Below are 17982 nucleotides of genomic sequence, written 5' to 3'. Positions count from 1 at the left end.
ACATGCTGAGTTAAGGAGGGCCATGATAACGAATGAGTCAAATGCATAGGCTATGCAAGAGGAATGATGTGGAGTGAGTTTGATGGACTAGATCAGTGCTTCCTAAACTTATGGATGTCAAGGCCCCCTTTGGAAAAATTAAAATATTTCATGGCCCCCATCGAGGAAAAAAAAAAAAATCATAATATAGACATATTATTATTATAATTTATATTCAAGATTTTGCGTTTGTAATCTTTTTTGTGTTTCTTATCGATACCTTTGAAATGAAACTTATATGAATAAGCATGTATTTATTAATATTCATTAATCGCCGAAATACGCAAGAAACAAAATTTATGAACCAACACCAATGTGTGGTTTTTTCCATTAAAATATAAAAAAGAAATAATAAAAATTAAATACATTTCTTTTAAGATTAAAAAAAAAATCTACCTAGTCTTAGAACATTTAAATTTGTTTTCATTATTTCACGGCCCCCCATTACAAAACGTATGGCCCCCAAGGGGGCTGTGGCCCACAGTTTGGGAAGCGCTGGACTAGATTACTTATACAAAGTGGATAGTTTTCAACTTGAATGGATTTGGTGTTCAGAGTTTGGAAAAAGTGTTGTTGAATAAAGTGAGATTGGTGGTGCAAAATCAGGAATTGGGAGGTGTTGAGTGAGTCCACAGATACCCTAGGGGACTATTGCACTTTATGTATGCTAATGGCAGGAGCATTTGGAGCAGAGGGTGGTGAGCTTTTGACATTGGTTAGGTCCTCTTGGTCAAAAGTTATTGGTATTAGTGAGGCATGCCTGACAGCAGATGATATACTTCAGTGATGGCGAACCTTTTTACCCAGGTGTGTCAAACTTTTTTTTTTTTTAAATATTGACGTTGTTGATGTGCCACTTGCATACATGCATTATAAATGTAACTACATAATCATAGATGGTGACTTATACATATCATATTATACAATTAATTTAATAAACTGAAATTACAAACTTACATTACATTTAATGACTTTTCTGTTGCTGACTACTGGTAGAAAGTTCTTTCAATGAACAAACCTACCTTCGCCTTAACTGAGAGTGATCTTACACGATTTATTGCACTTTTTTCATCAGAATACCAATATTTTTCAACATCCAAGGTGTGTCACCTGAAACCCTTAAGTGTGTCAGTGCTGACATGCGTGTCATAGGTTCGCCATCACTGATATAGTTAGTGAGACAGAATGTGAAATATTTTCAGGGAGGATAGAGAAAAAAAAAAAAATGAGGGATGGCTATTGTTGATAACAGCTGATGAACTACAGCCAAAAAGAGTAGGAATTCAGCTGGAGATCAGTGCAGATAGGGCATTCGAGGCCAAGAGGACAAAACATACAATTGCTTGCTGCTATGGACTAGGGAATGGAAAGATGATCTGGATTATAAAGAATGCTAGATCCAGTAATTTTATTTTATTTATATTTTTTTGTGGCTCCCACTGACGAAACGTTATATTAAGCCTTTTTTCATCCGGTTCCCGAGTTAGTCAATCTCTGGCAAGAGCAGGCGGGTTTTTTCTCCCGGAAACTCAGGTTTTTCGTCCCGTAAACTCAAGAAAATCGATCATAGAACCCACACTATTTTCAGACATTAAATATATTGTGTTAGGGTTAGTATGGACCACGATATGGCGGCACTTGTTGAGCCGTCTCTCTTCACTGAATGCTGCTTATTTAGTGATAGTCTTGGGCCAGCTGTCTCTGATTGGATACCAGTGGAGATTGAACTGCCCTCTCAGTCTCCAAAAGTTAGATAGGGCTAAAATGGCCTTGCCTACTCATTATATGGTGGGAATAAAGGGTGTTAGCTAGTGTTTTGTTTTGTTTTTTTATGTGGCCCAGAAACCCTGCTCAAAAAAGTTTGAGACGTGAAACTTTTTCAAGCTTCAGGCCTCCAATAAGCAGGATGGTGGTCTCACAACAAGCAATGAAATTCATCTCCCACCTAAAGACAATCATAAACATCCATGCCCACAGCAGATTCAAACCTGCAGCCTGTTGGTTAGAGAGCAGATACATTAACTACTTGGCCAACCAGGCCAGCAACAGATGATTTCTGTAACCAGTATGATCACCTTACCACCAGTTGGTGAGAATGATTATGCGATCTTGATCTGGGAAGTGGCTAAATGTGTGGAGTTTTCAGTGAGGAGATATATGTGGAATTTTAGGGTTGGTGAGTATGACAAATCAGGAGATTGCTTGGTGTAATGCCATGGCATGAGAAACTGCAAGGGTTGAATGGGAAATGATAAAGAGTGTTTGAGGGAAGTAAGCAGCTGCTTACGTAGAGTCAGGAGGATAAATCAAGTGGGAGCTAAATGAATGAATGAATAGCATCACTAAACAGGAGCTAAAAAATAATAATTATTATTTTTTTTTTATATAATTGAGGTATTCAGTGAGTACTTCAGGATGTTTCTTCCTTGTAACATCATGGAAAGGATGTTTAACAGATGTACTTGTTTAACAAAAGGTTTGTAACAGAATGAGTCTCAAAAGAGTAGAAAGAGGTTAAAATTGTTAGACTGAGGCTAACAAATTATAAGACAATCTGTGTGTCTGCATTTGTGATTAAGGTGTTGGTGAAGTTGGCAAGAGTTGAATAGCTCTCACCAAGTTGTGTATTGGGAAACAATGTCCCTAAAGAGGAAAGTCATTAGTATCATGTTGCAGGGTGTTTTGAGGCCATTACTGTTTAACTCATATATTAATTAAATTGGGACATGTTTAACTGTAGATATACAGCTCTTTGCTGATAATGCAATCTTGGATGAAAACACTGAGTAATCAAGCAGATTGTAGCCTTACAGGAGAATCTGGATAGACTATATAAGCGGACAAGTGAGTTGCCTACCAAATTTCTGAATGGTAGGCAATAATGGGATGTAAAGTATACAGCTAGTTAGGAAAAATTTTGAAGGAGGTGAAAGGGATTAAAAATCTTGGAGTAGTTGTGGACAGGGACCTGAAGCTTAAGGATGACATTGTCCAATTTGTGAGGTCATCACATCAGATTATGCCAGTGATAAGAAGGCCCTTAACATGAAGAAGTGAAGAGGTTTTATATCGATTATTGTTTGTAGATTTGGTTTTCATTGGATGACAGTATGTTAGAAAGGGTCCAACAATAATTAACTAATGTAGTTTCTAATCTGTGGAATGTGGAGTATGAAGAAGTTCAAGGAGATGCCATTTGCAGGAGGAAGAGAGGATATGATTTAGACATACAGATTGGTAAGGTGGTTGTCATCAGTTAATGTGGAAGAAATTTTTCATAGAATCTCTTCCACATTAATCTGGAAGAAGGATATGAGCAAGAGTTGATGAGCAGATTCTATGCATTGAGAATGGTTGGTGAGTGCAAAAATGTTAATTGGGTAAATTTTAAGGCACAGTTCAATAATAATCATAATTTTACCACCGACTCACTCTGTTACTAATGTGTTATAGGTTTCTGCCATCTGGCAGCTAAAAAATAAATAATTGTACCATCTTCCTTTTGCCCTCTTTCATAAGAAATCTTTTTGAGTATTGAATTTCTGCTCCTTTAAACTCTAAAATCTGATTCCAGTTTATTTGTTAATAATGATTTAGCTACATAATCCAGATCATAAAAAACAGTTTTGTTCCTCCCCTTTCAAAAAAATGAAAACTGCACTTAAATACAAAATTTTAATCCTCCTACCCTGGTAGAATAGTAAAAAAAAAAGAGAGAGATTAGTAGAAGCCCAAAGAAATTTAAGCTGTGGACTATCCTTCTCCTCCTGATATAAATAAATAAATAAATAAACTAAAACTAATGCCTAGACACAGCCAAAAACTTACAATTGAAAATTCTCCTCTTTCCTTTTTCTTTGCTTTCATAGGTGAATAATGCTAAAATGTTATTAAAAAGGTGCATTAAATATGAATTTATTTTTAAACTTTTAATAGGCTGTATTGAACTTTTGCAGATATCATGTGGAATGCATCCGGCGAGGTGTATGTTAGCATACCAGAAATGCCACAGAATATCAGTGTTGGTACTGTTCTCTCTTTTGCACTTGATCAAGGTTTTAACCAGATGCTAGGTGAGAACTTTAATAAGTTATTGTGGAATATGGAAAGAACCAGTGCAATTATTTCAGGAGATTCTTTTGTTAGTTGTCTTCCTCGGGTGTTTAAGTATATTGAAGAAGTTCCAGTTGTTGATGATGTGCATTTCTTAATTTTAATGGCATACTTTTCTGTAAATCTCCTTGAATCTCTTTGCAGCCAAAATGATGGTTTGAAAACTAAACTGATTTGTGCAGCTTCAATTGCCAATCAAAAAAATGACAAGCCAATTGTTGATATTACTGCTAATGAAGAATCCAAAATGGTCTGTGAAGAACTTCATTCCCCAATATGTGGAAGTATTGATTTTTCATCTGAGTCAGAAATAAATTCAACAGAGACAAATTTGAATATTAACAGATGCCTTAAAATATCCTCAGAAGTTAGTGATGATTCTCTATTCAAGATCACAGAAAATGTTAAAGAAAAATTAGCTGAAAGCAGTTGCCATACAGCTGAATTGTGTTCTGAAACAATGCTAAATCAAGATTCCAATCTCAAAGAAAACTCTGAAAATTATCTTAATAATGCTATGTCATTTACTACTTATACAAACACTGCCATAATAAATCGTGGACAAAAAAACGAATGTCAGTTTTTGAACTACTCTTCTATAAAAGACCAAGCATCCAATGTGCATTCATGTGGTATTAACCAAAACAGTATTCCTCTGGTTCCTGAAGTTAATCATAATGAATGTTTGCAGAGATGCAGATTTTTATTTTATTTGCTGAATAAATTATCAAATATTCTTCTATGTGACCTATATGCTGTTTATTTTTCTTTGAAGCACAGACTTATTTGTGTTGAAAATGCTTTAGCTCTTCAGATTGCTATACAGAAGAGTAAGGAAACCCTTCCAGAAAATAAAGTTGTAGATTCCAGTATCACTAATAACGGTGATGAAATAACCATTATTGGTGCTGATTATGAAAAACAGAATGAAGATCTCTGCTTAAAAAGTGATTCTGATGCCCTCTCTGTCTTACGAGATGAACAAAAGTGTCTTTTTGAGTATTTGAAGAGGATAGAAGAAAAAACAAAGGTAAATATTATTTTTTTTTCAAGAATTACATTTAAATCATAAAAGCACAAACTATTTACAAAACAATTGCTTTCTGAGTTAAGCTATTGTGTTATAAACAAATTTGTGCTTCTGTTAGCTTTTCATAGGCCCATACTATGAGAAGAACACAGTCTTTTACTAAGCAAACAAAGCTTGCATGCCAGCAGTAAAACTTTCTATAGCTCTCTCTGATTCAGAGTATTTAATAATATGGTGATACACCATTTTACAACTTGTATATAGAAATTATATGACTTTTGGATGATTTAACTTTAGTATCTTCCTTGGTAGTGGCCCAGATTATGGCCCTTCCCCTAATCTTTTTTTTTGTATTATGGGATACTGAGACAATTGATGTGAAGTCACAACCTCTGCTTGTTGACTTCTCCTTGTATAAAATTTAGTCACTAAAATACTTCACTTCTAGACTTTATTTGCTAACACTTGAGTAAAAGATTAATCACTTAACAAATTTAAGTCACAAGATGTTAAAACAATTTCCCCAAGTTTGCTTGTGTGTCTTGTATTTTTTCATCATTTTAAAAATATACATGAAAATACTGATATGGCTGCTTCCCATTTGTTTATTTTATATTTTGGGTGCGGCTGAAGGTTGAATTTAGATTCTTATTGATGGGATGATTATGGATGAACATGGGTGTGAAGCTATTCAATATTTGTCTCTTGACATATAGACAGAGAGACAGTTTGTAATTATAGTTACATATAGTTTTCCTTGTGATTTGAAATGAAATGGAAAGATAAACACAGTGTGACCTCTACTTTCAGCAGTTCATTCATTTCAGATGAAGGAATGTCAATGTAAGAACAAAACTGTTGTCATCCTCCACATTGTAGCTGATTATAATAACAAGAAATAATAATAATAAATGTTACAAGAAACTATATTTTTCCATTTTTGGGAAATTCGTAGATTCTATATGGAAAATATAGAATCTACTGTGTGGAATTCATAGATTCTATATGGAAAAGCAGGCCAATCAAAGAAATCCATTAATTTCAGAATGGACCTTCTTTGTTGGAAAATACAAATCATTTGTGAATACTTGTGGTCATCCTGGAGCCAGTCCAACTCCTTTTAGGAGGATCAGCATCTCAAAAATGGATGCTTACTGCCTGTCATTTTTCAGGTACTGCTCCTTCTAAAGAAAAATGATGCAAAGAGGAAAAGAAAAGTTTTTCTTAACCTTTCTTGAAGGAATTGTCACTTCTAAAATGAAAAATAAATTGGACTGCATTTCATTTTTGCACTTTCTTAAGCAATTTATTATAGAAGTATTCATTTATAAATACATTAAAAAAATTACTAATAGAAGTTTGATTTTCTAAGCAAGCATTGTTAAAGCAGAATAGAAAGCAAATAAATAAATAAAATTAGGCATTTGTATAGTCAACTTCATCTCAGAAAATTAATTAAGAAGTTAAAACAAGAATGTAATTTCTTGTCTATATATATAGAAAGTTTTATACCTTGGGTATACTATACATTAAAGATACCAAGCAATTTTATAAAGTTGGTTTTAATCCTTTTTCCCAAGTAAGCAAACAAGCAGGTAAATCAAGTTTGCGCCTGAAGTATTTTCAGGTCTGAGGCAACTCGTGGTAAAGGTGGAGTAAGCTGTGATCACTTTAGTATCTCCCATAATGCAAAGCACATCTCCTTGCAGACATGTAAGGAGATGTGCTTTGCTCGTGGTAAAGGTGGAGTAAGCTGTGATCACTTTAGTATCTCCCATAATGCAAAGCACATTTCCTTGCAGACATGTAAGGAGAATGCATTAAGGGAAGGGCCACTACCCAGACTGGTTTTGACCTTTATTGCAGTCTCGTCAGTGGGAGCCAGACCCCTGCATACTAAGTTATACTTCTTTATCCTTCTGAAGAAACTTGACAAAAAAATTGTATTCTCTCTAGAATTACAAATAGCAATTAATAAATCTATTACTATGTATAAATCTACCATTTAAATTCTTACTCATTACAAACATAGTTATATGACCATAATAACAGTACAAGCTCAAAGAAGGGCAGGAGAAGGAAATCTCTCATTCTTTGTCATAGTTAATTTCATCTGTGAGAGTTGATATCAAACAGTAGCACATACAGTTGCTATCATAATCATTGTCCTCTTTCTTTTTCTGCCCAGTTCATTCATTTAGTCATTCTTACCTTTCAGATCATTCCTTAGATCTTTCTTGCTTGCCCTCCAGCTATCTTTCTTTCTCTGCAAATCACTTTATCATTTTAAGCTGCTTCTTTTCCTTTTACCTTACAGATCCATCACAAAGCTGTCCTTGGAATTTCTTTCTTGTTCATTCATGCTCAGCAGACGAATGAACTTTTAACTTAATTTTTTTTTTTCACTGGCAATATTTGATTGCTTTTTCTATCTATATATCTCATCATTTGTTATATGTTGTGGCCAGAGTATTTTTACTATTTTATGTAAACACTTTGTTTGAAAAACCATTCAATATGGCCTTTGGTTTTCCAATTTCATAGTTTAGTCTTTGTATTATTGCTGATTTTCATACCAGATGTGTTACTTTTAACCTCTGCCATTATTTCATCAGTTGTCATTATTTAATACATTTGCTAGGCTGTTTGGCCAAGGTGGGCAGCATCTTCACTCCTTAGCTGACAGGATATAGGTTTAAATCCCACTGTGGCTTGGATGTTTGTAAAGGCTTTATATGGCAAATAATTTTCATCAATCAATTAAAGTGAAACTATCAACCTCTAATCAGAGAAACTTAAAAAAAATTCCATATTTAGTCTCTCAAGCAAGAGAAGAAACCAGATTATCTAACCACCAATACAAAATGTATGATTAGTTTACAGCCTTTCATGGGTGAGATTCACCTTAAAAAGGGGAGAAAAAACCTACATTCACAACATTAATTGCAAAATATGAGTCACATAGCATACTTACTAGCTCTTGTCCCAGTCACATCTGAGTTGACACAAAAATGCATTATTATTTAAAGCAACAGGTTGGATAGTTTCTATGACTAAACATTAAATAACCTAAACTATATTTTAAAAAATATATATATCAGTTTCCTGATATATATCCTCAAGGGATGCTCAGGTTACTCTGACAGCACAACATGATTAAGTTTACATTATTATTAATGTTTTCTCCTGGAAACTCAAGTTTTTAATTCCATGTACAGGCAAATCAGCCTTAAGAACACGTGCAAGTTACATACAAAAGATATTAGTGGTGAGCAGTAGATGCCAATTATTATTATTAATCTTCTATCAACAATTTTCCTCCAGATTATTCTATTACTTGTCAGCACTCCAATTGTTGTGTCTAACATTTCGTTCCTCTAAAGCACTTCTAACTAAATCAAGTCACCTAGACCTTGGCCTTCCTCTGGTCATGCATCTTGTCATCAAACATTTGTTTTGCTAACCTTCCCCCCCCCCCTCCCATTCTATTTAAGTATCCATACCAACTTAAATTAGCCTGGCTTACACATTCTTGAATGCAAACAATGTCAAGGTTCCTTCCTAATTTCTTTATTTTTAATATGATTCTGCCATTAATGTCATCTATTCAGGCTAATTTTTCTCAGTCATTTATTTCATTATATATTTTGTGTACTGATAATTTGCTAGTTTGGCTTATTTCTCTCTTACTCCATATAAATTTATTTAACTAGCACCCCACCATGCCAACTTTACTTATTCTGTTGTCTATTTTCAAATTTAATTTGTCATCTTCATTCATTTTTGCCTAAATAGCTGAAATATTTTATTTATTCTAGAGGTTCTCCACTGAGAATGCAGCTAAGTTTTTTTTCTGTTTCTGCCTATTTAATAGTTTTGGTCTTTTCATTGCTGATTTTCATGCTAAATTTGTTACAGCTGTAATTCAATTTAGTTAGAGAATCCTGGAGATTTACACTAGATGTTTTCAGGAGTGCATTATCATCTGCATAATGCAGAGAGCTAAGGTTTATATCTTCTGATTCTCATATCAGGTTTAATGCCACTTTCTTTCATAATATAATCTATATGGATGATGAATAAGAGCGAAGATAGTATGCAGCCTTACCCTACCTCTGATTTTACATCAAACCATCTTCCTGTATTTTCTTCAATTCTAACTGCTGACTTACAACTTAAATGTAGACTATAACTAAAAATTCACATGTATGCCACGGTAATTAACTTTTTAATAGTATATAAATATTTCATCTTAAGTATCATAAGACATCATCAGTACAGTTATTAAACAACAATGAGAAATACTGAAATAAGAGAGCCAAAAGGCTTCACTTCGGTGATGCACAATTATTCAAATTAAGTGGATATTGAATCCAACATTATTTCAAAGCCGAACAGAGAAACTACAAGAGTCTCGTGCCAAATATAGAAACTATGAAATAAAAGTTTTAGCGGATCCAAGCATAAGCCAACCTTTTATGGCAGGGGCAACTCGTAGTAAAAGTGGAGCAATCTCCGATCACTATCCTTAGTATTTCCCATAATGTATAATGTTATACATTATGGGTGTGTGGGGGGGGGGGGTCACTACCCAGACCAGTTTCGACCTTTTTTGAGTCTCGTCAGTAGGAGCCAGACCCAGATGTAAATACTCAGATTGTAGTGATGCAGAACTTATATACTTTACCATATGAGTTGCCAAAAGGGTATTACATCACAAAAGTCACCAAGAATTACAGAAATAAGAGAGCCAAAAGGCTTCACTACCCCTGTCATACTGTGGATCCAAGCATAAACCAACCTTTCGTGACCAGAGCTTGCCCCACCTTTACTATGAGTTGCCCCTGTCATGAAAGGTTGGCTTATGCTTGGATCCACCGAAACTTTTATTTTATAGTTTCTATATTTGGCATGAGACTCTTGTAGTTTCTCTATTCGGCTTTGAAATAATGTTGGATTCAATATCCACTTAATTTGAATAATTGTGCATCGCGAAGTGAAGCCTTTTGTGATGTGACACATTTTTGGCAACTCATATGGTAAAGTATGTAAGTTCTGCATCACTACAACCTGAGTATTTACATTTACATCTAGGTCTGGCTCCCACTGACGAGACCTCAAAAAAGGTCAAAACTGGTCTGGGGTAGTGACCCCCCCCCCCCCAATGTAATTCCTGTTGCTGTTTAATAACTGTACTGATGATGTCTTATGATACTTAAGATGACATATTTACATATGATTAAAAAGTCAATTACTGTGGCATACGTGTGAATTTTTAGTTATGAATACTCCACAGGATTCACTATATAGGATAGACTATTTATTGCTCTGTATAATGTCCATTTTCCCCCATATAACTGTACGGTTTTGAAAAGCTTTTCCCTGGGCAACTTATCATATGCTTTTTTTTCAGATCTACAAAACTAAAGTACAGATCCATGATTTTTTAACTGTTTGTTGTGAAATGAAAATCTGATCTTGACAACCTTCACTTGGCTTGTTTTTCTCCAAGTTTCACATCAATTTTCTTAGCCTCTTCTCAAGTATTCCTGCTCACAACATTTAGTAGAGAAATTCCCGTTTTATTCCCTTTTTTTTAATAGTTGGCAACTGTGAGAGCTCCACTCCAATCATATGGAATTTGACCTTCTGTATTATGCAGTGTAGCCAATGCAAAACTTTTAGACATCCATATTGGAGCATTTCTGGTCATATATCATCTCCTCCAGCTGCCTTCCACATTTCAAGTTTTTGCTAGCTTTTTCTACCTCAAGTATTGATATATATATATATATCCACATTTGCATTCATTTTGAATTTTTTCTACTACTGTTCTGTCACTTCTTGTTTCATTTAACAGTCTTTCAAAGTATTAAATCAGACATGTAGGATATTCTTATCTTCAATTTTCATGTCACATTATGCAGTGCAGCCAATGCAAAACTTTTAGACATCCATATTGGAGTGTTTCTGGTCATATATCATCTCCTCCAACTGCCTTTCACATTTCAAGTTTTTGCTGGCTTTTTTGATTCCTTTTATGGTACTCTTTCCTCCATTTCTAAGCTTTTTCGATAGCCTCCAGAACATTTTGCCACCTTTCTGATATTTATTTTCCATACTCTTACCAGTCTTCCCATGACTTTTGTTTAGCCTTTTACATATAGCTTAGCTCTCTTACATTTTTTTCTATATTTATTTAGGGCATCTGCTAACATATTGTATTTGCTAGAAACTTTCAGTATGCTTTCTTCTTTTCCAGGACTGCTTCTTTAACTTCTTGTGTCCACCATGGTGTTCTTATTTTTCCATCCTTGCAGACAACTTCACCACATTCCTCACTAGCCGAATCCATTAGTGTTTATTCGGAGCAAATTTTTTCTTTAATAATGCTTGTATAGTTGAGTCTCCAGCTTATCTGTAAAAGCTGATCATCTTCAATTCTTTTTCAAACTTACATACTGTTCTATTCAATATGTTATATTGATTTTTACCCTACTTAAAAATAAGTGATGGTCACTTCCAGTTTGAAATCCTCTGTAAACTATTGTGTCCTAACCAGCATGAAGATATCACTGTCAGCAATAACATAATCAATGAGGCTTTTCTTATTTCTTGTATATTCTCTCCATGTGAACATCTTTATATTGAAATATGGTGTTAGTAATGGCTAGTCTGTATCCTGAGCAGAAATCGAGCAGATTCTTACCATTATTCATTTCATAGATTCATGTTCTGCTCTACTGTTTAAATCTCCAACAAGGACCACTTCTTCCTTCAATAATGACTCAAAAAAACTGTTTCACTTCTTCCTTAGGAGAACCTTCTATGGCATCATAGGCACAAATAAGTTTCTTTTTCAAAAAAAATATAAATGAACACTTAATGACACTGACTGCTCAGAAATCTGAAATACAATCAGAGCAGTTAAAGTTCAGATGATATTATAAGTTTTTGCATGTTTTAAGGAACAAACGATCAAATTTGAATCTGCTGGAGTGAAGAATTTTAGTCTGGTTCCAAAGAAGCCTGGATTAGTGGCATGGGAAGCAAGGTCAGAATTACTCACATTCTCTAAATGCAATCTGTTCCTGATATTTTTCGATTCTTATCTTAGTAGAATGGCCAGTCTGTCAAAAGTAGCCAACATGAATGGGGCACTTGACAGACATCTGACAAGGGGAGAGAGATAATAATAGCTTCTAAGCTAGTTTGAAGGAGATGTATAGTTGTATACTTGTGAAGAAAACATGCTATTTTGTAGACATTCCTTTAAGGTAGAGGATTGAAATTCTTTTTGCATCGGATTGTAGTCTGACTGAGGGATGATTATTGTCGCTAATTTTCTTGATGGTAGTTCCATTATAACCATTAGTCACCAGAGTGATTTTTTGTTTTATTTAAATTGCCTAACAGAAAGGAATCAGAAAAGTAGATTCCAAGAATTCTTTGTGCAAGACCTGATAATATCTGTCTTCCGTGATGTATGATGGTACAAGATGAATGAATGAATGGAGTGTCTGCCACTAAAGGAAGATTCAATACTAAGGTTACAGATTATTAAGGTATCCTAAAAGCACAGATGTTGTTGGAGTCATAGTGAATTTGATATAGTACAAGGAGTTATTTTTATCTAGAAATTGTAGTAATTCTGTCACTAGGTGAAACTAGACTGCAAAGATATCATCTACTAATCAGCTATACCCTACCTTAAAAGAAATGCCTGTACAAATATAGGTGAATTCTAAGAAACGGTATAGTTGTAGTTTGTAAGCTGTCATCTTTTCTGCCATCCATCAAGGATAAATTACCATCTCTTTCCTTATTAGGTACCTTATCAAGTGTCTTATTCATGTTGACTTTTCTACTTTGTATAGACTAGATGTTCTACAAAGATTAGAATCCAAAAATATCAAAACTACATTGCATTTTGAGAATCTGACAAGTCTGGCCTTGCTTTCCATGTCATTGACACAGACATCTTGAACCACACCAAGATCTTCATTCCAGCAGATTCAAATTTGATCTTCTGTTCCTTGAAACATGAAACCTTATGGCATCATCTGAACAACTGCTCTGATTGTGTGCAAATTTCAGATTTCTGAGAAGTGAGTGCCATTACCTCTTCATATGTATTTTTTTTAAGGTATTGATTAGGTTATTTAATTTTTAGTTACAGAAAGTATTCAACCTGTTCCTTTGAATAGCGGTGCATGTGAATGAGACATGACCTAGTAAGCACATGCTATGTGTCTCATATCTTGCGATTCATGTTTTGAATGCAGTTAACTGGTCTGCTCTTCTCTCCCTGATGATACACATTGGATAAAATATATTAGAGTTCTTAATAAGGTCTATATTTTTCTACACATGTGTTAGCCATCTAAAAGTTTAACAATATGTCTAGTACACATGTTACTTTAAAACTTCTATTTATTTATTTTAGTATTATGCCACTCACCATCTAATGCTCTTATTGTCATACATTCAACCTGTTGTGCTTACTTGGTACTCTGGATACTTTTGATGTAAATTACATCTCTAATAAACATCAGTCAGTATTTAATTGTTTGACACAGTCACTCATTTAACAAATGTTACTAAGTTTGTCTTATCAACAGAGGGCAATTTTCATCTCTTTAGATTTTTATTTTTATTTTTATTTTTTTATTTTTGCATCATTAGCAAGCAACTGAATATAACATCCCCTTTAAATATACCGTATATCGCTAATATAAAAATTAAAGAATAACGGCCCTGGTGCAGAGCCTCTAGCAGTCTATTAATCATTCTCCTATATTCCACTCTGCCATATACTATTCTGTGGTGTTTTTCCTAAATTAAGATTATTATGTTAGCTATTCTTATTCATTGTTGTAGATAGGATAGTAGTAGTAAGATTTGCAGTTAACTTACTGCTGATCTTACTACTATCAAATAAAATTTAAGTGATAATATTCTGGAATTAGTGATTCACACAGGGTATTTATTCTGCACTAGTTATTCTCTTTGATATATTATGTTAATATTTTATTTTATGATTTACTTAATATAATTTTGAATTAATATATATTTATTAAAAATCATTTTGAAGTATGTTGTAGTATCAAGCTTGGTATTTTCTTTTCTTTAGGATATTTCATTTCCTAATCCTATTAAGGCAGCAGTTAAAATCGCTACATTTTGCCAGGATCTTCTAAAAGAATGTAACTGTAATGAAGTAGCAGACAAACTACAAAATCATGCAACAAATGTAGCACAGTGGGCACTGAAGTTTATAATGTCAAATGATGATGAAGTTGCACTAAGATCTTGTATTTTTCAGCAGCTAGGAGCTATTGGTGATAGTACTTTTTGTTTGTAGTAATTTCATAAATTCCTGTAAAATTTAATATCAAACTAAACAAGAAAAATGTTTTTTTCCGGCATAATGGCAAAAAAATTATTCAAAATTAATCATTCTTTATTGCAGGCATTTATTTGTATTTTTATTACATATTAAAATTGCTGTATGTAAGTTAGTTTTATTTATAATTTTTTTTAATCTAGAAGTCAGATATTTATTTTATTATTATCTTTGACCAATGTTAATATTTTTAATTTTTTTTTTTTTTGAAAAAAAAAAAAAAATGAAACCTTAATTGCATTTTTAGTCATTTTTTGCTTTACTCAACATCCTCATGTGTGCACCCACCCATGCATACACGCACGCACACAGACTGTATTGCCCCAGTATACCATCTCGTTATGATAAAATCACAATGTTCTTAGCATTACTTCCTATGGAATTATTTTTATTTTATTTTTTATATGTTTCTTAAAATTTTAACTTATATTTCATTATATTGTCCTCACGTTATTCTAAGATAAATTTTTTGCATATGAAATATCCTATCATGGTCAGGAAGCTACAACTCCAAGAGTTAAAATAACCTTAAGTTTAGAAGATTTTAATGATTTTAAAATGAAGTATATGGTTCCATTTTGATAACCAGGCACTTTTTTCCATAAAATAAAATAAATCTGTGTTCAAATGCATGAACTAATTACAAATCACTACTTGGGTATGTGAATGAGCAGGATTATTACCATCTTGCTGCAGTCACACATCTCCTATCTTATGTTCTCAGTATTAAGCTAGAGAACAAATTACTTGCTTAACATGTTAGATATATGTGTGCTGATTTACTAGGCACAAAGAAAAAATGTCTTAACAATACTACCAAGATATAGTGCCAGGAATGCTTCAGTGTACACAGTTAACTAATGCATAACAAAGATATTCAGGATCCATCATCTTTTTTATAGCCAAATAAAATGAAACTTAAACATTTTGAATTTTACCAGAGAGCTTATGAGAATATAATCTTTGGCATAAGATTTGCCTTGGCTTACACTATTTAAAAGATTTGGACTCTGCCCAGAAGCACATTTATTCACTTTTATTAGTGCATTGATTAGGTTTCACTGGTCTGACTTAAATTGTCGATTCTCCTTGGAGGCCAGGTAAAAACCTAGCAGGACAAAATTGTCTATTCCTTACTATAGAAGTCCATATCATAGAGTTATATTCTTCATACGTGTACTCTCAGTTGCACAAATCATCTCGCCACATTCTGTATTCAGTCTCCTCAACATAATGTGGATTATCTTTGGTCTAGAACATAGGTGACCAACAGCAGGGCTGCATGCGACCCGTAACATGATTTTGTGCGGCCCACGGCAGGATAAAAACTATATTAAATTATATGTATTATCAATTTAGCTATTAGTTTTGACTGCAGATTTTCTGATTGATATACCAGTTATATTCATTATTTCTGATAACTGAAACAATTTATATTCTCAACACGGAATCAAAATTGCTTTAAAATGATTACTCAATTTAAAATCTACTGCCTCTCTGTAGAGTGGTAGATTTCTATGCGCTCCAAAGTAACGCATCATTGAAAGTCACTTGCTCTGCTCTGCTTACAGTGATCAGTTTCATAGACTCAGTTCCAAGTATTTTATATTGTTCTCTCAAGAAGTAGTAAAATGATTTAACAAATATAGTAATTCAATACATATAACTATTGCCTTGAAAAAATGCAGTTTATTTTTATTTAAGTTCTGTCTAAAAAGTGTGCGGCCCGTGACACTACCACTCATCATATATTGGCCCTCGTATAGAATGAAGTTCGCCACTCCTGGTATAGAAGATTGCATTTCATAGAAAGAGTTGCTGCAGTTTATTACACCCTCATTACTGAATTACCAGTACTTTTAATGACCAGATGGTACATTGGGGACTTGTTAAGCATTTTCTTTCTGCATCTTCTTCTGACATCTCTTTGCTTTGCAAGTTCTTTGATTTTTGCATAATCGTCTTATCAATTTGATAAAACTTGTGACAAAACTCCCATAATTAGCACATGGAAGTTTATATTGCTGAAGCTACAGGTATTTTAGGTGAGCAGGTATTGATTCTTTAACATTACAGTGAACACCATGTTGTCTGTTCCTCTTCTGCAACATGGTGTGCTGCAGATGAACAGCTTTTCCACTCCATCTCAGCATTGTTGCTTTTGTTTGTGGCTTACTCCCTACAATTTCTGAAGTTATTCCATATTGTTAAAGCTTGTTTCTCAGCTACAAATTCGCTGGAATGACTCATTCTAGTGAATATTCTACCATATCTTGTGGTGAAAGAGATTCTTGCAATCTTATGTCAAGATTATAGGACTTCTGACATACCATTTACATTCTGATTCCTCACGAGACAACATTTTTGTATAAATTGATGTCTGCACTTAGTATCCCACTTGCCCCTGCCATAGTTATGTTTCTGAAATCATTATTCTTCTCACTTCTGCTGCAAAACTGTACCATCTTGTGCAGTTTGTTTAGCAAGAGGAAACATCTCTACTGGTCATTCATATGCTTATAACTTGGTGATTATTGGCCACTTGCTCGTGATAGAGTTTATCATAACTTTTTTATCCAAGGAATATTATTATGTATATATCTTACTTTTACTCTTACAGAATACAGAGACAAATGTAAGAAAGCTAAACAGTGTGTAAAACTAGCTAAACAAAAGTCATGGGAGGACTTTGGCAAGAATATAGAAAATAAATATCAAGAAGGTGGCAAAATATTCTGGAGGTTGTTGAAGAAGCTTAGGAATGGAGGAAAGAGTGCTGTAAAAGGAATTAGAGATGATAAAGGTGAAATGAAAACAGGAGAAAAAGATATCCTTGAAGTATGGAGTAATTACTTTGAAAAACTGCTAAATGAAACGAGCAGTGATGACAGCACAGTGATAAAAAACACTGACCAGACATGCAGTCAGGAATACATATCCATACTTGAAGTAGAAAAAGCCATCAAAGGCTTGAAATGTGGAAAGGCAGCAGGAGTAGATGATATTCGACCAGAAATGCTGAAGTATGGTGGTATAAGAGAGTCTTACAGTGGCTGCACTGCATAGTTCAGAAAGCCTGGACAGAGGGACGAATTCCCGATGATTGGAGTAGAGCTCTCATAGTACCCATATATAAAAAGGGAAATAAAACTGAATGTGAGAATTACAGAGGTATTTCCCTACTGAGTGTTCCTGGCAAGATCTATGCAAGTATACTTGAGAAACGGTTGAGAAGAATTGTGGAAGAAAAGCTTGGTGAAGAACAAGCTGGATTCAGGCCAAATAGAGGCTGTCAGGATCAGATCTTCACATTACGACAAATAGTCGAGAAAGCATGGGAATATAACAAAGATCTGTATTTAAGTTTTGTCGATTTGGAAAAGGCATATGACAA

The 17982-nt window shown here is 33.9% G+C and overlaps 1 protein-coding gene across 1 annotated transcript in view; it reads left to right on the top strand.

Annotated features, from left to right (window-relative positions):
- LOC150106689 (gem-associated protein 5-like) overlaps positions 1-14756 on the top strand; it is a 560402-nt gene extending 545646 nt beyond the window's left edge. The window contains exons 25-26 of the mRNA XM_090392643.1: positions 3996-5182; positions 14316-14756. Coding sequence (XP_090248769.1) covers positions 3996-5182; positions 14316-14546 — 1418 coding nt within the window. The 3' untranslated portion in view covers positions 14547-14756. The remainder of the gene's footprint in view (positions 1-3995; positions 5183-14315) is intronic.
- Positions 14757-17982: the final 3226 nt, after the last annotated feature.

Source organism: Typopeltis vanoorti, chromosome 5 (genome assembly GCF_054136105.1).
Source record: "Typopeltis vanoorti isolate ZY-2024b chromosome 5, IOZ_Tvanoo_1.0, whole genome shotgun sequence".
NCBI lineage: Eukaryota > Metazoa > Arthropoda > Arachnida > Uropygi > Thelyphonidae > Typopeltis > Typopeltis vanoorti.
Note: the sequence above shows the minus strand (reverse complement) of the source record. Positions and strands in the feature narration are given on the sequence as shown.